This window comes from Panicum hallii, chromosome 2, assembly GCF_002211085.1.
Source record: "Panicum hallii strain FIL2 chromosome 2, PHallii_v3.1, whole genome shotgun sequence".
NCBI classification, from domain to species: domain Eukaryota; kingdom Viridiplantae; phylum Streptophyta; class Magnoliopsida; order Poales; family Poaceae; genus Panicum; species Panicum hallii.
In genome coordinates this window covers 2,384,749-2,405,678 of record NC_038043.1, presented here as the reverse complement: position 1 = coordinate 2,405,678, position 20,930 = coordinate 2,384,749, and the positions used below count along the sequence as shown (strand labels likewise).

The following is a 20,930-nucleotide window of genomic DNA, read 5'->3' as shown; positions in this document are numbered from 1 at the left end:
TCCGGATATTCCTCCGGATACTCCGGACTGGTCCGGAGTCTCCGGATCGGAACCCGGAGTCTCCGGGTTATCTTGATCAAACACTAGTGTTTCCTGATTATATGACATGACTTTTGCATCACACACTTTTCAGCACACACATGCTCACCCCACTGTAGAATGTATAAAGAGTTTCTATGTCCTCTTCTAAATATGCCAATCTTGACTTTAGAGAAGTCAATTTGAAATTCAAATTCATGGCATACATTAAGGGGGAGCTCTTTACATGCTTAAGATTATATTTTTTTTGTTATCAAATGAGATACATGTGGGTTGTCATCAATCACCAAAAAGGGGGAGATTGAAAGATATCTAGGCCCCTAAGTGGGTTTTGGTGATATATGACAAAGCACATGTATATTTAATCGTGTTATTAAGCATGTGTGCAGGTGCTAATGGTGACTAAGCAAAGCTTTTTGAGAAGCGTGAACCCTCAAAAAGGATATGAAAAGCGGCGTCCTCAAGTGTTCTTAAAGACTAGATTTTATTTTTGAAATTGAGTATAGGAACGCCGTACTATCAAGGGGAACTGTGATCCACTAGTGTAGACATGGTAGTTGTGCTCAAGAGAACCCACAAAAATTATAAGAAACCATCTCAACACTCAAAAAGGGACTTAAATGCGAAATTCTGTGACAAACCCGGAGTGTCCGGGTACTAGTCCGGAATGTCCGGACAGAAGGTCCGGAGTATCCGGACGTATACCCGGAGTGTCCGGGTTACTGTTACCGGTCTGCAAAACAAGTTTGGTCCGGAGTCTCCGGACCCCTATGTCCGGAGTATCCGGACATATACCCGGAGTTTCCGGGTACCGCTCTCCCAACGGCTAGTTTCTGGGAGAGGGGGTATAAATACCTCCATACCCCCTCTCACTCTCTCTCTCTTGCTCATTTTACGACCAGACTTGCAGAAAGCCTAAAAAGAGCCCTCTCACTCCCCATTTGCTTCATTCTTGAGTGATTTTCATTGGGGTTTGAAGTGAGATTGTTGCAAGAGCTAAGATTGTGCAAGTAAGCCTTGATTTCATCTTTTGAGCACATCAAACCAAGTCTAGCCCGTGGATCCTAGTTTGTTACTCTTGGAGCTTCAAGCTCCTAGACGGCTAGGCGTCGCTTGTGATTGCATGATTGTTTTGTGAGCATCACAGCTGGTTTGTAATCTTCTTTCCTCTCCGAGGAATTCATAGTAAGTGACCCTAGGGTTTGAGCGTTGGTCTCACCCTTGGGAGAGGAGCATAGGAGTTCTTGAGCACCGTCTCTTGAATTCTTCCTCAACGGAGACGTAGCTCCTTTGGGAGTGAACTTCGGGAAACAAATTCTGTGTCAATCTCATATTTCTACCTCATACTCTTGATTATTTGCTTGTGAGACTAACCTTTTAGGGTTTGAGGCCGATCTATTTTTGTACAAGTCTCACGAGAAAGAAAACTGGTGAGAAACACTTTAGAGGTACCCCTAGTTCATCTAAATTTACCTGATCCAATTTACAGCATCTACAACAGTGATTAGTAGCACGTTTTTTCATACCCGGATAGTCCGGACACTATATCCGGAAACTCCGGACTCTATATCCGGAGTATCCGGACATATATCCGGAGTATCCGGATTCCTGTGTTGCTAACCGTGTTGAAAGTGTTTTAAGTTGCAGATTAGCCTATTCACCCCCCCTCTAGGCATCTTGAGGTCCTTTCAGGCACCCTTTTCGAATTTAATTTTTTTAACCTTTTTTCAAAAAAAATTCCATAAAACAGGTGGCGAGGCCGTGAGATTTGTTGGAGGCCCAACTGACTGGTAGCATACCTTCCTTTATGTTTGGGTCCAGCGTGATAAGGCCCACGAGGCTACGGGCCATTGACCATGGTTGGGCCAGAACAGTCCCTGGCCCATGGGAAACGGGGAACGACTTCCCACCCGGCCCGATTCATGGGCATTCGGTGGCTGGCGCCGTCGCCGGCTCGCCGCCTCCATGCAGCTCGAAACGCCGCCGCCTCCGGCCGCCCGGCGCGCCCCAACTTTCCAGGCCAACCCCGCCGCCGACGCGAGGCAGCTCCTGGGTGCGCTCCTGCCGCCGCGCCCCGCGCTCCGCCACGTCCTGCAGGCGCACGCCCGCCTCGCCGTCCTCGGCCTCGCCACCGCGCGCGCCCTCCCGCAGCTCCTCGCCGCCCTCCCGCGCCTCCCGCCCGGCGGCTCCGACGCCTCCTACTCCTACCCGCTCTCCCTCTTCCGTGGCTCCAGCTCCACCTCCGCCTTCGCGTCCAACCACCTCCTCCGCGTGCTCCCGCACCCGCTCCCGCTCAGCCTCTTCCCGCGCCTCCCGCGCCGCAACCCCCACTCCTTCACCTTCCTCCTCGCCTCGCTCTCCAACTACCTTGACGCGGGCCACACCGTGGGCGCCTCCGCCTCCCACTTCCTGGGCTCCCACGTGCACGCGCTGGCCATGAAGGCTGGCGCCGCGGACGACCTCTACGTGCGGAACGCGCTGATCCACTTCTACGGCGTCTGCGGTGACGTGGCGGCGATGAGGAGGGTGTTCGACGAGCTACCGCTCGTGCGGGACGTGGTGACGTGGAATGCCGTCCTTGCTGGCTATGTGCGAGCGGGCATGGTGGGGTATGCGCGAGAGGTGTTCGATGCAATGCCAGTGAGGGATGAGGTTTCTTGGAGCACTGTGGTGGGTGGGTATGTGAAGGAAGGGGATCTGGAGGTGGCACTGGGAATTTTCAGGAACATGGTGGTGCATGGGGTGAAGGCAAATGAGGCAGCTATAGTGACGGCACTGTCGGCAGCTGCACAGCTGGGGCTGCTTGAGCAAGGGAGGTTTGTGCATGAGATGGTCAAGAGAGCAGGAATGCCAGTGAGCGTGAATGTTGGCGCTGCACTGGTGGATATGTATTCCAAGTGCGGAAGCATAGCAGCAGCAAGGGAAGTTTTCGATGCCATGCCGAAGAGGGATGTGTTTGCTTGGAACTCCATGATCTGCGGACTTGCTGCTCATGGACTGGGGCATGACGCAGTTGAGCTCTTTGAGAAGTTTGTCACTGAGGGGTTTTGCCCGACAAGCATCACATTTGTGGGGGTGCTGAATGCCTGCAGCCGCACTGGGCTTGTTGATAAAGGACGGCGGTATTTCAGGCTGATGTCACAGAAATACGGTATTGAGTCAGAGATGGAGCATTATGGATGCATGGTTGATCTTCTGAGCCGCGCTGGTCTTGTTCAGGAAGCCGTTGAATTGATCGAAGGGATGCGCATTGCACCTGACCCAGTTCTCTGGGGCACAATACTATCAGGCTGCAAGAGACATGGCCTTGTGGATTTGGGCATAACTGTCGGTAATAAGCTAATTGAACTGGAGCCTGCTCATGATGGACACTATGTCCTCCTTGCAAGTATATATGCGACAGCAAAGAAATGGGATGAAGTCAGGAAGGTTAGGAAATTAATGTCTAATCGTGGCACCAACAAGTCAGCTGGCTGGAGCATGATGGAGGCACATGGAATCGTGCACAGGTTTCTAGTTGGGGACATGGATCACAAGGATTCTGTACAGATATATAACATGCTTGGCATGATTGACAGAAGGTTGGCTGAGGCAGGGTATGTACCAGACGTGTCATCAGTATTGCATGACATCGGGCATGAAGAGAAGGTTCATGCCATTAAGGTGCACAGCGAGCGACTCGCAATTGCTTACGGGTTCATTGTTGTTGAAGCTGGCAGCCCAATCCGTATTGTCAAGAACCTTAGTGTGTGTGGTGATTGTCATGAATTCAGCAAGATGGTGACAAAGGTTTTTAGCAGGGAAATTATTGTGAGGGATGGTAGTAGGTTTCATCATATGAAAGATGGGAAGTGTTCTTGCCATGATTATTGGTGATTAATCATTCAATCTGTTCTGGACTATAACTGATGTTAGGACCAGCTGCAGCCTCTGAAGAAATGGGGGAAATCAGCAAGTGGCTAATGTTAGGATCACAAGGAGAAGCTAGATATGATCTAATATGTGGTAAAAATATACTTAGTGGAGCAAGAAGTTTTATTGTAGTAGCTTACAGCTGACAGTTTAAGCAAGCAAGCTTATGCTGTTCAGAATTCTTCATCGAGAGGCATGATCTGGTTCAATAATAATTTCAAGCAGCTGAACACAAATATCAAGAAGCTGTGTTTTTGTAAGTGAATTGATGATTTAAGATTTAACAATACCCCCCATTTGGCAAAGGTTCGCAATGTGCTTTATCTTTTATGGTAATACTCAAGACAACGGTTCAAAAATGTGTGATGAAGTTGGGTCATTTCTATGGATACATCAAAGGAACATCTTGAAAGCAGTGCGACTTTTACACATATTGAGGGTCTGAGTGTTTGACCATCCACAGACCGCATGTCATCCTTGCATAAATTATACTGCCACCTAGTGATGAAGGATAAGCAAGGGAATATTTGCTGGAAAGCAACGATGATTCTGAGATAGGGCAGGTGCTGTTAAAAATCAACTTGAATAATACATAAATCAGCTCTCAGTTAACCAAACATGCCTCCTAGGATTTTGATCCCACCTGCCGGTAGTTAGTTCTCCCATTACCTTTCCATGATATCTAGAGTTGAGCTGCCCATGTTAACACATTGATCTTCTAATTGCAATAAGTTGAGTATCATGTACATGATCTAAACATCCTTGCATAGAGCTGTTTCTTTGAGTTAACTGTAAAGGTTTTGAATGTAACTGAGCCGTTAAAAGATTATGAACCTTGTTCTACAAAGATTTGATTTTTTAGTCTGGGTGCCTGACACATCAATGAGCTGCTTGCCACCACGCTAGTAAATTTCGACTGATCCCTAGTTACCCATTAGCAAAATGTATTGTTTTTCATAACCAGATGTTTATTTTTCAGGTCGATTTTGGCTGTGTATCTGGTATTCTTCTTGATTCGCTGCTAGAGCATGGAAGTGTTCTTGAAGAGATTATCACTGCTGGCATTGCTCGAAAAGGCCTCATAGGAGAAGCAGAGGTACTGAACATATCATAGACTCCTAATAGTTATAGTTTGTGAATTACCCTTTGAACCATCCTTTTGTCCTTACCATTGTGTTGCAATCAGATTTATTTGACCTACTCATGTTCCCAGAATTGCTGTTTGCAGCACCTTCAGCAGAAGCTGAGCAAGAAATCATCGACACAGACAAGTGTTCACTTTGACCAGCTGTGCTCTATATATGATGGATCAACACAAGTGACATAGATTCTCACTTATATGGATTTGATATTGGTTATAATCTTGAGGGAGCTGAGGTTTCCTGCCGGGCGAAATGTTTGTTTTTTTCCCTTTCCTTTGAGAAATTATATTTCTGTGTTTCTCCAGCAGCTCTTAATTGGGTAGGTGCTTCTGAATTTACCTAGGAACAAGGAATGCAAACTAGCATAGGCAATATCAAGATGTTTTCTGTTCCATGGCTTTAAAACGAGTGTCTCTTCCATATATATACAAACTAGAGGGGAAATGAACTACTTTCCACCCTCAATCCCTCCCGGACACATCCAATCGATGTGTTGCGCAGGATGCGGCAGGTCTGGCTACCAGTGTTCTAGGTGAGCACGTGCGACGCTAGCAAGCAGATAGATAAAAGGAGAGAATTTAGTGAGAAGGGTGACAGAAAAACTGTCCACTATTCTAGCAACTTTAACCTCACCACGTGATCAAAACCACTCAAATCCAACGACCATTTTTTCTGAAAAAAAAATACGACATTGAATAGAAGCGAGTCTTAGGGTCCGTTGGCACAACTCTAGCTCCAAAAACTTTAGAGTTTTTTTATAGGAAGAACTTTTAGAGTTGGTTAGCCCTACCTCAAGAAATTATATAAATTTTCTATATACTCTCTCTGTTCCAAATCCAAATTATAGGTCATTTTGTTAAATTTAGATGTATATTTTTTCTTTGTATCTAGATATATTATTTACCTACAATTTAGAATTAAAGGAGTAGATTATGTAAAATTCAATTCAATCTAACAAGCATATTATACTTACATCCGACTACAACAAGATATTTAGAAAACCAAATAAGTTCAGCTCATGGGGCACAATCTCTGAAAGGTGCTCTCTCTTAGGAGTTGGGTGGGCGGGTGGGCGTCCAAAGGGACGAGTGAACGTACCTATATGAGCACATGCGTCCATCATCTATACCGTGTTTAGAAAAAAAAGTGTCACGAGCTCATTGGTTCTACTATATTTCATATACATTGCTCATACATCATGATATGTGGAGGCACTTAAACACACCTTTTGACAATTTGTAGATATACTTTGAAGATACTCATTGCTCACACATCGGCTTTAAACTGGTAGAACTTTCTTCCATACCGCTGGTCATGGAATCACGATACTAGCAACTAGCATCAACTATACTGTAAATTTTTATCTTTATCTTTATCTTTATCTATTTCTAAAAAAGCGGACCGTTTTTACGGTACGTTGACTTTTGGTCCATCATGTGTATAATTCACAGGTGGACCTAGTGTTGAAGAACCGAAAGTCCAAAACCATGTAAAATTAGTCAGGACTAGAATCAGAAAAAACACGATCTCTTTTTGTGCGCCTAAAAAGAAAAGAACAAAACGGATATCTTCTCGACTCCCTTGTCTCTAAAATCCACTGGCACCTGCTTGGTGTCGCGGCAGCTAGGCCTGCACGTCCATCCGTCATAACCTACGGCGTGTTCCTTATTTTCCTCGGCATCGTTGCTTCTAATTAGAAAATAAAACCTCTCACCATCCTGGCTTAGATCATTCACGACATCCTTGCCTCGCAGCCTGCCGATCGTCGAGGTTGTTGATCCCCGTTGAAAACACGAACACAACTAAGGGAAGCACCAACGCCGTTTGCAGCTGTGTAATGGTGTCCTGCTTGTATCGTGAATTCCTACCTCTTCAAGCTAGATCACCTCGCCTCAAATTGCTTGGTTTAGTTCAATCTCCAGACCGCAAGGATCAATTTCAGGTTCTCCTCAACCATTCTCTTACGTGTTGTCATCTCCTTGAGGATGAGCATGAGCTCAATAAGCTGATTCTGTCAACAAACGTTTGAGTGAGAGTACACAGGATAGTGGCATTGATCTACTTCCTTCGCTAGATTATAATTTGACATGTTGATCTATTATTATTTTCCAACTATCGAATCAAACTGCTCATGTGAGTTTTAATGATCAAACTGCTATAAGTTGTGATACGAAGCAGAGTGAATCATATGCTAGAAACATCATCTTGAGATGGTGGAGAATGGAGAGAGAGAGAGAAGGCAAGAAGTGGTTGATGACAGCTGGGGACCACGTGTAAGTGAAAAGGAAAACCACACCTGCCAGAACTACTTCATAAACCGCTTTGAATTAATTTGAGGATAATTTGTCCGGTATTTAGAGTTAGAGGGTATAGTTATATGGTTTTAGAGTTTAGGGAGTTTTTTCAAACTTGATCACAAGTTAAAGTTAAGAGGGTCAAATGGACTTTACTCTCACAATTATAGAGAAAAAATCAAGTTATCACTTATTAGGGTGGAGGTGTGTCGTGATTTATGTTGCAACGTATGTGCATATTTGCTAGTAATATAATACAGTTACATCTTTCAATTTTATTGATGATCTGGAATGGTTAGATGATAATTCCATCTAACTTACATATTGAATCATTAGATGATAATAACTCGAAATTGAAAACCCATTTTAAAGAGGATCCCGATGAAAGTTCGTTTCGGCAAACACGCGTAGCAACCCACCCGCCACGACCACGATTACCTCACACATCGGCACATCGCGCATCGTCTATCCGTATCCCTGCTGGAGTATGAAACGGAATCCCCCGGCGGCCTAGGTGAAGCGAAGCGAAAGCTACGACCTGTCGGAGCGGGGTCCCTCTCTCGCTCTCCTCGCTCTACTAGCCCCCCCGCCGCGTCGAGCCCATAATATCTCGACCGTCCATCCCTCCACAGCCCTCGATCTCAGCCGTCCACCCGCGCACCGTCCTTGCCCCGCAAGCCTCCGCTCAAGGCCTGGAACTTTCCACGGGTCCAAAACCTCTCTCTCTCCTCCCCTCTCCCTTTCTCTCTCCTCCACCTCCCCAGCCCCTTGCGATCTCCACCTCCCCCACCGCCCCCCGTAACCCACTTCCGGGTGGGCCCCCACATCGCCGCCGGCGACCCCGCGCCTCCTCCCGTCCCATCCCTCCCCGCCCACCGGTCCGCGCCGCGCGCGTCCCTCCGGCCATGACGACCTCGCCGCCGCCCCCGCCGCCAGCTGAGGTAAGCGTGCGCGAGGGGGGCCAGATACGCCCCCGCTCCCCGTTCCTTCGTCACCTCCTCTCGCGCGGGGCCCCGCCGGCCGCATCAGGCCGCGCGCGTCGCGGCCGTCGGGCGGGGCGCGCGCCCTCGCCCTAGGTCCCTGGGTTGGTCTCGGGGCCGGGGTTCTGGCGTGGCGTGTAGGGCTGGGCGCGCCCTCCCCGCCCGCGTACGGAATTCTAGGGTTTGGGGTTTTGATGGCTTCCCTGAGGGATGGAGCAATGGATCTGAGATGCGCCTCTCTCGTGTTTTTTCCCCTCGCAGCAGCAACAACAGGAGGAAGAGGAGGTGCTCGTGCCGCACCAGGAGCTGCCCAACGGAACGCAGCCAATGGAAGGTTAGATTGATCCTTTCTCGCGAATACTTCACGTCATTATGTGCTATATGGGTTGACAGCTAGTTAGTGGATGTTCTGTGACCTGTAGTGTGTAGATACTCAGACCAACTGTCTAGATGAGCTGCATTTTGATGTCTCTTATTTGCTATGATCATTTTATCTTCTTCTCAGCTCTTGGTGTTACTGCTGCTCTATACCATGATTTTTTTTTATCTCTTGTGCCGAATGGTGCTCCTGCTATTAGTGCTGTGGCCAGAGTTATTGCTGTATATAATATTCATTATGCATCATGATTGACTTTTGGCTTGTTCTATAATTTGGTATTGCTGTTGAATTTTTAATCTTAATGTTTTCTGCAATCTGTTCTTTTTAGTGTGTATATATTCATTCATAGCTTATGTATCGTATTTGCGGGTACTACTAATTACTATTCCTGAGGAGTTAAGTTTTGTTAAAACTGTGCCGGTGTGCACGTGCTTGCATATCTGATACTTTTATGCTGGTTTAAGTTTTTTTTTTGGCTATACAGTAATGCAGGATCGGGTATAGTTGCATTTTTGTGGGCAAAATCACAATAATATGATTTTTTCTCTAATTATTGGGGGCTGTATTTTCCATTACTATTGCAGTTTTGAAACTGTTTTGGCTGCTTTCTACTTGTTCTTTGTGAAAAACGATTTTGGCTTTTATTCACCATCAACTTAGGACCACTTTGTTCTTTTTATTTGCTGGTTTTGTTATCCGATCTAGCATTTGAGTTTATCAGCTACTTATGTTTTCTTTTTTCATGATGCCAGTTGTGCCTGCTGAGCCAGCTGCTACTGTGGAAAACCAACAGATAGAGGATCCACCAATCTCGAGATTTACTTGGACCATTGAGAATCTATCAAGAGTTAGCACAAAGAAGCTCTACTCCGAAGTTTTTGTTGTCGGAGGCTACAAGTGGTAATTGCAGACTGCTTGCCAGTTTCCTCTGAATTAGTATGTTCTATTTTTTGTATAATTGATGGCATCCTTTCTGTTTTGCAGGCGAATTTTGATTTTCCCACGAGGAAATAATGTTGAATTCTTGTCTATGTATTTGGATGTGGCCGATTCTGGAGTCTTGCCCTATGGATGGACTAGATATGCACAGTTCAGCCTCTCTGTGGTTAATCAAATCCACAACAAGTTTACAATAAGAAAAGGTACATCCTTTAATCGTGCCTTCACTTTTTTCCCTAGTATTTCTCAAGATGGTGATCGCATTCTACACTTTGAGGCTTCAGTAACAAACTTAAGCAACAAACTTAGTTAACTAACTTTTGATCCCTGCAGAAACACAACATCAGTTCTCTGCTCGAGAAAGTGATTGGGGTTTCACTTCATTTATGCCGTTGGGTGAACTCTACAACCCCAGTAGAGGTTATCTTGTAAATGATACTTGTATAGTGGAAGCTGAGGTTGCTGTGTGTAAAGTTGTTGATTATTGGAGTTATGACTCTAAAAAGGAAACTGGTTATGTTGGTCTCAAAAATCAAGGTGCTACTTGCTACATGAATTCTCTTCTACAGACGCTGTACCACATCCCGTATTTCAGAAAGGTACAAGTGAGAAATTCGCATATGGTTGCTCTTCTGGTCAACCTGTTCGGATAGAGCTAACTAGATATATTTTTATCAGGCTGTTTATCACATGCCCACAACTGAAAATGATATGCCCTCGGGAAGCATTCCGTTAGCTCTGCAGTCACTGTTCTATAAGTTGCAGTATAACGACAGCAGTGTCTCTACGAAGGAGCTCACAAAATCATTCGGGTGGGACATGCATGATTCATTTATGCAGCATGATGTTCAAGAGTTAAATAGAGTTCTTTCTGAGAAGTTGGAAGATAAGATGAAGGTTTGACGTCTGTAAGGTCTTTCCTTTTATATCCTTCGGTGTTGTCTACTGAACTGTTGTAGCTCTGACTGAATTATGCTTGTAAAATGTTGATTCAAGGGAACTGTTGTGGAGGGCACAATACAACAATTGTTTGAAGGGCACCACATGAATTACATCGAGTGTATCAATGTGGATTTCAAATCAACAAGAAAAGAATCCTTCTATGGCAAGTGGCGATGTTATTTACATGAGTGGCAAAGTTTAGACTTGACTGTTGTTTAACCTAGTTGTATATTCCATTGCAGATCTCCAGCTTGATGTCAAAGGTTGTCAGGATGTCTATGCTTCATTTGATAAGTACGTTGAGGTGGAGCGTCTGGAAGGTGACAACAAGTATCATGCCGAACAGCATGGCCTTCAGGTTAGTTGTATGGAGTTTGTGGTAGTTAAACCGCAAGATAAGCCTAACTATTCTTGCCTTTATTTAACAGTTGGAATCTAAATAGAGTTGCTTAGGTAAGGACAAATTTCATTCTTAAAAAACCTCGGTTAATGCTGCTCAACTTAAAAACACAATTCATTCAATCCGTATTTATATGAAGGTTAAACATTTTGTGGTAAGATGCATCTCAGGTGTAGAAGTGGACATTGAAAATGGAAATACAAAGCAGTTAGTTAATTGAATGGGGGCCACCTTGTGGATCCTCAAGCTTACTGTGTAATGTTTCTAGCCAGTCATGACATGCCATATAACATTATCCAGTGTGACTCGATTTCTGGGGTAGTATAATCATATCACTTTCTTTGACTTGTTTCTTGGTCTTGTTGGGTTGAAGACGGTTATCATGTTAATTGATTTCTGTGACCCTCTTATGCACCCCTTTGCATAATTTTAGAGTGTATGCACACTGGCTCCATAAGAATCCCTGAAATTCTCAACGTAAAAAAAAACTCGACCAACCTAGGAGGAACTATGTGGCATTCTAAATAAGAAGAAATAGACACCCAGATTCGAGTTGATGAGGACCTTAAACCTGGGTTGTTTCTATGTACGCTCACACCTCCCACCCGTCTAGTTGATCAGTTCCTAAAGTAATCCACCCTTATTTATTTATTTATTTTTATAAGCTTAATCCATAATACATTTAAGTAACCGGGTCTGCGAATATCTGACAAGGCAACTAAAAAAGCCTGATTTATCATTTATTTGTGTATGGGTTTTTAGAAGAAACTCTTCTCTTGTTTCAGGATGCAAAGAAAGGAGTTCTTTTCATTGACTTCCCTCCTGTTTTGCAACTTCAGCTAAAACGTTTTGAATATGATTTCATGCGTGATACAATGGTGAAGGTTTGTATCAGTGATAACTAGTTTTTCTTATTTATCAATTTATTTGCTTTTCAGTATTTCAGAAGTTTAGAGCTTTTCAGTTGAACATGATTATATATGGCAATATGTATTCTTAGCTTAAGCAGAAATCTTGAGGCACTAAGAGCATCTCCAATAGGAGTCCTAAATTGGGTCCTATCTTGAAATTTAGGGCTTAAGAGAAAAAAATAGCCTCCAACAGGAGTCCTATTTTACAAAAAACTAGCAAATCAATTTAGTACTCAGTCTCCCGGGTCCTAGATATAGGACTCAATTGGTTGGGTCCTATCTCCCTTTTGCCACGAAATCTAACTGACAGAGACTTCTTTTCCCCAATGCCTCCGCTCCAATCTTTCCCCAATTAGTTGTAAATGACATGATTTGAGACCCCGCTGTTGGAGTATAAGCTTTTTTTTGGGCCCTAAACACATCAAATATGTCCCTAATACAAATTATAGGATCCAAATATAGGACTCATGGTTGGAGATGCTCTAAACATGAACTGAAATACTGCATGTGTAGTGACCTAATTTATGTGTTTTGATTTTTTTTCGGACTGAGGACAATTTTGGCGTTTTTTTATGATTAATATTGATTCCAAGCTACATACTGGATGAAGCTATTTCGAATTGTTTTGGTCAAAAATAGGCTGCCATATACATGTCTTTTTTCAATAATGTTCTACACTAACTACCCTGAATATGCTGTCATTTTTTAGTAACAATGATATCTTCTATGATGATCGATAAAAATTCTGCTAGTCAATTTTAGCTGGAAAAATCTGTGCTGATTAAATACTAATGAATGCATCAGGCTGTTACATTGGGTGATTGGGATGACATTGACAAGTGATGCGCTTCAAACTGAAGCTGCGATAATATGACTTATTCTAATGCCATTTCCCTTTTAGAAAATGCAATACTGAATTTATGTTCAATTGTTCATGATATGTACTATACAGAAAGTGCATTTTTCACATTTCAAATACATAAAAAAGCCTTCTCTTACAAGCAAGTTTGAGTAGGCTACCCAGCAAGAGCCCCCAAAAGGGAAAAAGGATAGAAAATTTCTTGAAGTTCATAGACGCAGAACATGGTAGGTCATGTAAGTTGCGAAAATATGCACTAACATATGATGATATGCACGCAGTGCAAAACAACTTTATGATTGTATACTTGTAATTACCTACACTCATCACATGTGATTATACAGTTTCCTTTTTTTTTCTTCTGCATGTGAACATATTACTTATCTTGGTTTTTTGTTTATATGCTCAAATGCACAAACAAAAATGTGTTTATATGCGCTGAAATTCCTAAAGGCTCTAACTTTATTGTGAGTTGTGACTCTGCGACGTTTATCCTTCCATAATTTAATTGGTAGCCTTTTAAGGATGCTTACCATCTGTTGTGAATCACAGATTAACGATCGGTATGAGTTCCCACTTCAGTTGGATCTTGATAGAGATAATGGAAAATATTTATCACCTGATGCTGACAGGAATGTGCGGAATCTTTACACCCTTCACAGGTCAGGGAGATATCTTTCAAATGATTTTCTGTTTACTTGCATGCATTAATATTTCAAATCTCAGTAGTTGGAAATGCTAGATTGTCTAGTTAAACTTAAAGGGTGTTTTCGTGATGATGCATTTCTGTTATTATTTTTATATCAATGCAGCTCATCAAAGTTATTCTCTTACAGTGTTCTTGTCCATAGCGGTGGTGTTCATGGTGGACATTATTATGCTTTCATACGACCTACTCTTTCTGATCAATGGTAGGTCCACTTTCTGTTTTCTTACAAAGGAATATTTGGCTACGATCCTATACAAAATTAATACACTCTTATGATCATCTTGCACATACTTCTTTGATGACTAGTTGTTTGTTCATGCTAAGTACTCACTGAGCTAAAATTTTCTAGGTTCAAGTTTGATGATGAGCGTGTAACAAAGGAAGATGCAAAGAAGGCACTGGAAGAGCAATATGGCGGTGAGGAGGAGGTATGTTGCAATTTCTGAGGCTACAATTCTTATATTCAGTATCTTATAAACACTGAGCTGATCAATTTCGTTTTGCAGCTACCTCAGACAAATCCTGGCTTAAACAACACTCCTTTCAAGTTTACCAAATATTCAAATGCATATATGCTTGTGTACATTCGTGAAAGTGACAAGGACAAAATTATATGTAATGTGGATGAGAAAGACATAGCGGAGCATCTTCGTGTAAGCTCTACCCTAAGATTTGAGTTTCAGGGTTTCTTCTTTTGTAGGCTCTAATACGTCCATCTGCTCTCAGATTAGATTGGAAAAAGACCGTGAAGAGAAGGAGCGCAGGAAAAAAGAGAAAGCTGAGGCACACCTCTATACCATCATCAAGGTGTTTTAGTCAACCTTCTTTGCATATGGCATGAGTTATCCAAGCTTCAGCATCTTTCTGTCTTTTCCGCCTAGTTATCTTACACGGATTCCTGTTATATATAGGTTGCGAGGGATGATGACTTAAAAGCTCAGATAGGGAAAGACATATATTTTGATCTTGTTGATCATGATAAAGTTCCAAGCTTCCGTATCCAAAAGCAGATGACCTTTACTCAATTCAAGGTAATCACATGATCTGATGGTGTATCTTGGCATATTCCTATCAGAGGAGTCAATTTGCTGGTTGTTACTCAAGAACTCAAGTAGGCTACTAGTGATTCCACACATTACTTTTAGATTAAAAGCACACTTAACTTTATCTCCGGTAGACCAACTGATGCCCATAGTTCAAGATTTAAGAAGTGCACAGAGGCTTGAAATGGTGCAATAATTGTTTGTTTTTGCTGTCTCCTTTTACAGCTTAAGGAATTATTTGATGGTTGGTTAAGGCCTATAGATGATCTAATGAATCTATGTGTGATTCATGTGCACTGCTGCTAGAATGACCTAAACTTTTCCTTGCTTAAAATAGAATTTCATAGTTGACATACTGATAACGCATATGAAATGCTTTACAGGAGGAGGTAGCGAAGGAGTTTGGTATTCCAACACAGTTTCAACGATTTTGGCTGTGGGCCAAGCGGCAAAACCATACTTACCGGCCCAACCGACCATTGTCTCCTCAAGACGAAGCGCACACTGTAAGATGATTTTATTACATATTTAATTGGACTAAAGGATGCCTAGGCATAGTTAATTCTTTGTTTATGCATATATATTGTGCTGCACTCTGTCAAGCAATTTGACTAACAGAATAGATTTGTAGATACGTATCATCTCCAGTTCGTTACCCTGTTCTTTTTACACCAGTTGTGTAACATTTGGAAAAGTGCATAATCCATACTAATTTGGAACATGGATTATGCTTATGTTTGTCTTTGTAGATGTATGCTTCTTTTGAATGTGAAGTTTCTGATTTTCTAAGTTTGATTACTATTTAATAGATATCATGCATTCAGCTCAGATACCCTAATATCTTGTTGAGTCACTTATGGTTGAAAAACTTCACTTGACCAGTGCTCATGTATCATCAGTCATTGAAATTGTATTTTTGTTCGACTGCCTAACACACATCAGTATATGTAGTGGGAGAGTTAATTTTTCAGATATTTTTTTACCACTCAGACTGCAACATTAAGAATTCACATTGAAATGAAGATACTTTAATTCTTTTCTACCCATTGTAAAATCCTTAAGATTTTATTGTACCGTGAGATTTATTGTTGTGCTGATGCTTCTTTGCCTTTTCATCAGTCTTTAGGATATGTTTGAGTTGTGTACTAGTTTTTCATGTAAGTGAACATGTTACATGCCAGTTTTAAATGAGAGCATTTTATATAGGTTGGGCAGTTAAAGGAACTGGTGAACAAGGCCCACAACGCTGAACTGAAATTGTTCTTGGAAGTTGAACTTGGACTGGTAATAGCTTCTTCCCTATGAGCTTTTATTTATTCCTTGGGCAAGTTTGATCATACTGGAGTAGTCTTTCCTTGCTAGTCATAAGTTAGGCATGCCAAACTTGTTTCCAGCTTAGCCTCTTCACACATAATAGGCACAAAGACTTGTGGAAAGAGGCAAGGATGACTGGCACTAATTTTAGTCGTTTCACTGTTGGCAAGTTAAGCATAGAGTAATGTGGCTCACTTAAGCATTGTTATATATGAACCAAACAGGCCTACAATTTTAAGCTTTTATTTCAGCAATCTGTTCATATGGTTTGAAACTGAAAATATGTTATTAAATTTTTTTGCGGGTGATATAGGACCTTAAGCCCCTTCCTCTTCCAGAGAAGACAAGAGAAGATATATTTCTTTTCTTCAAACTCTATGACCCTGAAAAGGAAGAGCTGCGGTACTTTCCATACTTTCCAACTCAGTACTGTCTGTGTCATATACTCAATACTTGATTTTTTGGTTGGATATTTACTCTTCTGCTGAATGGATTGTTCAGGTATGTTGGTAGGCTCTTTGTAAAGGCTTCAGGAAGACCACAGGACATTCTGCCAAAGTTAAGGATGTTAGCGGGTTTTTCACAAGACGATGATATTGAACTTTATGAGGTTAATCTCTTTCTTATGAAAGCCTACACTGCTGATGTTTATGTAGTATGCACATCATTCTGTTTCATTATCTTGCTGTTTATTTCCTGATGATATTTATGTAGTTCGCTTATAACATTTTGGTATCTTAATATACCTTTTTTCTTTCATCAACATTAGGAAATTAAGTTTGAGCCCAATGTGATGTGTGAATACATTGATAACAGGCTTCTGTTTCGATCTTGCCAGGTAATGCCCAGTGCCAGGTTGTTTTTAACTTAATATTGTACTTGTTCCTGATATGCTGTCTTACCTGGACTCTTTTGTGTTCACAGCTTGAAGATGGGGACATAATTTGTTTTCAAAAATCTCCAAAGCCAGATAGTGCTGACCGATATAGATTCCCTGATGTCCCGTCCTTTTTGGTGTATATACGTAACCGACAGGTAATGTAGTGTGTCCCATGGTGCTAGAATTCTGAGTATCATGCTATTTGAGGTTTAGTGCCCCAGCATTGTACATGAAAGATCTAAAAGAAAATGTTGCACTAAGGAATTTGATTTTTCTATTTGCTTTACACTAAGCAAGTTCATGATTAATTGCACTACAGAAAAGAAAAGAACATTTTGTACAACATCTCTGTGATTGTTATATATGGTGTCTCCTGTACTTTTCTTGCCATATTTTGTGTTCTGTTTGTTCTATTATTTGATGATGAGGCCGCGAGTGACATCTTGACATCATCATCATACATTGTAGATTGTACTACCTTTTTCATGTTATAAATTCTGCTGTAATATTTAGGTGGTCCACTTCCGTTCACTGGAGAAGCCCAAGGAGGATGATTTTTGTCTAGAGATGTAAGAATGTGGGATGTTGTGATTAGCAAACTGTGATATTCTGTATGCTACTAAATATTTTTCTTTTCTTTTTTTTGTGTACAGGTCAAAGATTTTCACGTATGATGAAGTTGTGGAAAAAGTGGCTCAAAAACTTGGAGTGGATGACCCATCGAAAATTCGACTTACATCACATAATTGTTATTCGCAACAACCTAAGCCTCAACCAATAAAGTACAGAGGCGTTGAACGTCTACTGGACATGTTGATTCACTATAACCAGGTCACTAAACTGTTTTTTCTGTTTTATCTATGCTACAATTGACCTCTATGCAAGTAAACTGGAGAATGACATTGTTGATTTTCATGTATCAGACTTCTGATATTTTGTACTATGAGGTATTGGACATACCACTTCCAGAATTACAAGCGCTGAAGACATTAAAAGTTACTTATCATCATGCCACAAAAGATGAGGTTATTCTCCTGGACTCTTTAGTAAGGGCAGTTGATCGTTGTATGTTTACTAGTCCTAAAGCATATTTTATCAGGTGTCAGTTCACAGTATAAGATTGCCAAAGAACAGCACTGTTGGCGATGTGCTAAACGATATCAAATCGAAGGTATGTATTATTATCCCTTATTTTGTGGTCTGTATTCGACATACTCTGGTTATGGAGTCCTTTGTATTTGTTAGGTTAACTTTTTGTCTTGTATCCAATCAGGTTGAGTTGTCTCATCCCAATGCTGAGCTAAGATTACTTGAGGTCTTTTATCACAAGATATACAAGGTGCTACCCGTGTTGGTTTAATAGCTTCTTAGTTGCACTTAATTCTGTCACAGTATGCTTTATATGTGTACCTTGCTAATTACACATGCATCAAATACTAACAAATTTCAGAGGCTATTGTTATTTATTTAACTTGGGATTACTGCAGGTTTTTGCACCAAATGAAAAGATAGAAAACATTAATGATCAGTACTGGACATTGCGTGCAGAGGAGGTATGCTACTTCATGCTTCATAACTATATTGGTGTTGGCTGGTTTATATTTCTCTCCTATTTATCAGTAGCTATTTTACCTTCTCTTTTTAGGTTCCAGAGGAGGAGAAAAACCTTGGTCCCTTTGACCGCTTGATTCATGTATATCATTTTACAAAAGATACTCAAAACCAAACGGTAATGATGGAATTTTACTAATATTCATCTGAATGCCGCAATGCAGACATTTTTTTTCGTTGTGCACATATAAAATAATACATCTTAAGGTCCAGAATCCATCGGTGCATTTCGTTTGGTTATTGTATAGCAAGTTGCAAGTAGTACCGGACATTCAAAGAACTCCCCCCCCCCCCCCCCCCCCAACACACACACCAAACTCTGCTTGTGCCTTCAAATGTACTTTTAGATAGATTTGTAACCTGCTGTAAAGTTTGTCAGAGTGTCTGTGTTATATTTAACAGATGCTGCCTTTTTATTCTTTGATAACATTGCCTTTTTTTTGAGATCTTATTGTCAATACTAGGAGAATTGGTGGGTGTCCGTTGAATTTTACTGCCTGTTTCTTCTTATTTAAAATGCCACCTTATTCTCCTAGTCCTAGGTTGGTCGAGCTTTTTTAATGGTCACTGCTCTTACTCTAATGCTTTCTTTCTTTGTTTAAGGTTATTATTATTATTTGATATCTTTTTTATCTCATTCACATATACCAGTTGCTGTTATGGATGGCAGTTCTGCTATTTAGTAATTCTAATAGCATATTTGTTTGTATAGTTAAAAGATATGCTGAATATTTGTCTTATTGTCAACAGCAAGTTCAGAACTTCGGAGAGCCATTTTTTATGGTTATTCGTGAGGACGAAACCCTATCTTCTATCAAGGAACGTATACAGAAAAAGCTTAAGGTTCCAGATGAGGATTTCTCAAAGGTAATGCCACTCTCACTGTCTAACTAGCGCCTCACACTTTTTCCCCCTTCAAAAAGCTCCTTTTAGTAATCATTAAAACATTCAGTAGAACCTCCAGTTACATTTCTAAGTTGATGTCCTTGTACTTGTTGGAACTTAAGAAACAGTACCAAGAATAGGGTAATCTGAAAGCCTACTTTCTGTACATGATAATCGACATTAACAGCTTTGTGAGATGTTGCTATTATACAAGGGTGCAAGACTTGAGAGGTGTTATCTTACTTTCTGGTTATTTTCCACAACTCACCCATCTTTGACCTAGTCAGAATTAGTGTTACTCTGATCCAACCTGCGGTTCAATTGTCGCACGACTGTTTCACAGTTACTACTTACTAGTAGTGTGTCTTGTGGCTAGTATTTATTAGTTCCTGGAAAAACCATCTGGTCAGAGATGTTCAATTACATGAACAGTCAGATAGCTCAAGTGCCAACTTGAATTTAACAGAGGTTTGATTGATTACAGTGTTTATTTACTTGTTAACATTCTGTAGTAACCAATGTTCATTATTTGACAGTGGAAATTTGCATACATTTCACTTGGCCGTCCAGACTATTTTGAAGATTCAGATATTGTAGCTACAAAATTTCAGGTATATTTGCTGAAGAATTGTTGCCTATAGCTTTTATTTATCTTTGCGAATATCTGAACTTTTTTCGCTTGACTTATTTAACCCTATCCAGAGAAACATGTATGGAGCTTGGGAGCAGTATCTTGGACTGGAACATCCAGACACAGCTCCTAGGAAGGCACACACGGTTAATCAGGTACTGCTAGCACATTGTTCCCAATGCTTCTCGTTTCTTCTGACTTCATAATCAATTTGTGGGGGTCTGTAATGTTTATCATGTGTTCATTGTGCAGAACCGGCATTCATTTGAGAGACCTGTAAAAATTTATAACTAGGCAAGTTAGGAATTTGAACGATGAGCCACCACCCAATACCAAGCAAGGGCTGAAATTGCTGGCTTGAAATAAAGTGTGCCATAGTCGGGGCGTGTTGCTCAGGTTTTCATCGGAGCTGTTGAGCTAGTTTCAGAGGAGGCTTTTTCAGTATGATCGGGGCAGCATCTCCTCGTCTTTCCCCGCTTTGCCCTAGATATATAAAGTTGTGCAGAGATGACCCCACCGAACCATTGTCTTTCAGTAGATAAGCTGGTATTTCCCGTTAGGTGACTTTATACAGTCGAATAGCCAACGTTTTTAGTCGATCACTTTGTTCAACAGTTGTTGGTACTAGGAGGCCTGGAGCTGTTATGGGTACTGGTCCTGTATATTATTGTCGCGGAGTGTAAAAGCCTCAGTCGTTAACAATCACACGATGTTTGTAATTCTCAATGATATATTTCTGCGTCTTTTTGCATGTTTGTACTTGTAAGTGCTTGTTGACGATTTGGGACAGCGCCAGCAAGCGCGCCTACTTGCACATGCCGTCCCAATATCTGCCTACTCTGCCTGGTGCGGTGGTGCCTGCGGCCCTGCTCTTCTCAGATGCTACCATGTGCATGCTACTGGATAATTGGCGAATTGGCGAGCACTTTGACTGCACATGTAGGCCCCATAGAAAATCGAGGACATGCTGACTCAGCAGAGGTCACATTAATGTGGTGTTAGCATGGCAGAAACCGCCTTCAAAAACTTGAGGATGCTTTTGGTTTTGCAGTTGAGAGAG

General features: G+C 41.6%; 2 protein-coding genes across 5 annotated transcripts; both read left to right on the top strand.

Annotated features, from left to right (window-relative positions):
• Positions 1-1,933: 1,933 nt before the first annotated feature.
• LOC112880066 (pentatricopeptide repeat-containing protein At3g62890-like) lies at positions 1,934-5,473 on the top strand. 3 transcript variants are annotated; one of them, XM_025944536.1, is made up of 3 exons: positions 1,934-4,207; positions 4,931-5,047; positions 5,180-5,473. In XM_025944536.1, the coding sequence occupies exon 1, from the start codon at positions 2,005-2,007 to the stop codon at positions 3,913-3,915; it is 1,911 nt and encodes a 636-aa protein (XP_025800321.1). In that variant the 5' UTR covers positions 1,934-2,004; the 3' UTR covers positions 3,916-4,207; positions 4,931-5,047; positions 5,180-5,473. The 3 variants fall into 3 exon arrangements, with proteins under 3 accessions (XP_025800321.1, XP_025800320.1, XP_025800318.1); XM_025944535.1 differs by having other exon boundaries at positions 1,934-4,514; XM_025944533.1 differs by having other exon boundaries at positions 1,934-4,514; positions 5,165-5,473.
• Positions 5,474-8,098: 2,625 nt separating this feature from the next.
• On the top strand, positions 8,099-20,621 carry LOC112880065 (ubiquitin carboxyl-terminal hydrolase 12-like). Of its 2 annotated transcripts, none has more exons than XM_025944532.1 (32): positions 8,099-8,328; positions 8,632-8,701; positions 9,499-9,646; positions 9,731-9,888; positions 10,019-10,284; positions 10,364-10,582; positions 10,682-10,790; positions 10,870-10,985; positions 11,813-11,911; positions 13,350-13,459; positions 13,634-13,708; positions 13,856-13,934; positions 14,013-14,159; positions 14,233-14,313; positions 14,418-14,537; positions 14,933-15,055; positions 15,756-15,833; positions 16,177-16,265; positions 16,365-16,473; positions 16,633-16,701; positions 16,788-16,898; positions 17,257-17,312; positions 17,397-17,574; positions 17,667-17,768; positions 17,843-17,914; positions 18,017-18,082; positions 18,231-18,296; positions 18,389-18,472; positions 19,105-19,221; positions 19,776-19,850; positions 19,942-20,025; positions 20,123-20,621. In XM_025944532.1, the coding sequence occupies exons 1-32, from the start codon at positions 8,293-8,295 to the stop codon at positions 20,162-20,164; spliced, it is 3,354 nt and encodes a 1,117-aa protein (XP_025800317.1). In that variant the 5' UTR covers positions 8,099-8,292; the 3' UTR covers positions 20,165-20,621. The 2 variants fall into 2 exon arrangements, with proteins under 2 accessions (XP_025800317.1, XP_025800316.1); XM_025944531.1 differs by having other exon boundaries at positions 8,629-8,701.
• The last annotated feature ends 309 nt before the right edge of the window (positions 20,622-20,930 follow it).

What these genes read in the sequence shown, in the direction of transcription:
- LOC112880065 (XM_025944531.1), top strand. Translation starts at nt 8,293, where the DNA reads ATGACGACCTCGCCGCCGCCCCCGCCGCCAGCTGAG. An exon ending in TGACCTTTACTCAATTCAAG is followed by an intron (nt 14,538 to 14,932) that starts GTAATCACATGA and finishes AATGCTTTACAG; the next exon opens with GAGGAGGTAGCGAAGGAGTT. An exon ending in CTCAAGACGAAGCGCACACT is followed by an intron (nt 15,056 to 15,755) that starts GTAAGATGATTT and finishes CATTTTATATAG; the next exon opens with GTTGGGCAGTTAAAGGAACT.
- LOC112880066 (XM_025944536.1), top strand. Translation starts at nt 2,005, where the DNA reads ATGCAGCTCGAAACGCCGCCGCCTCCGGCCGCCCGGCGCGCCCCAACT.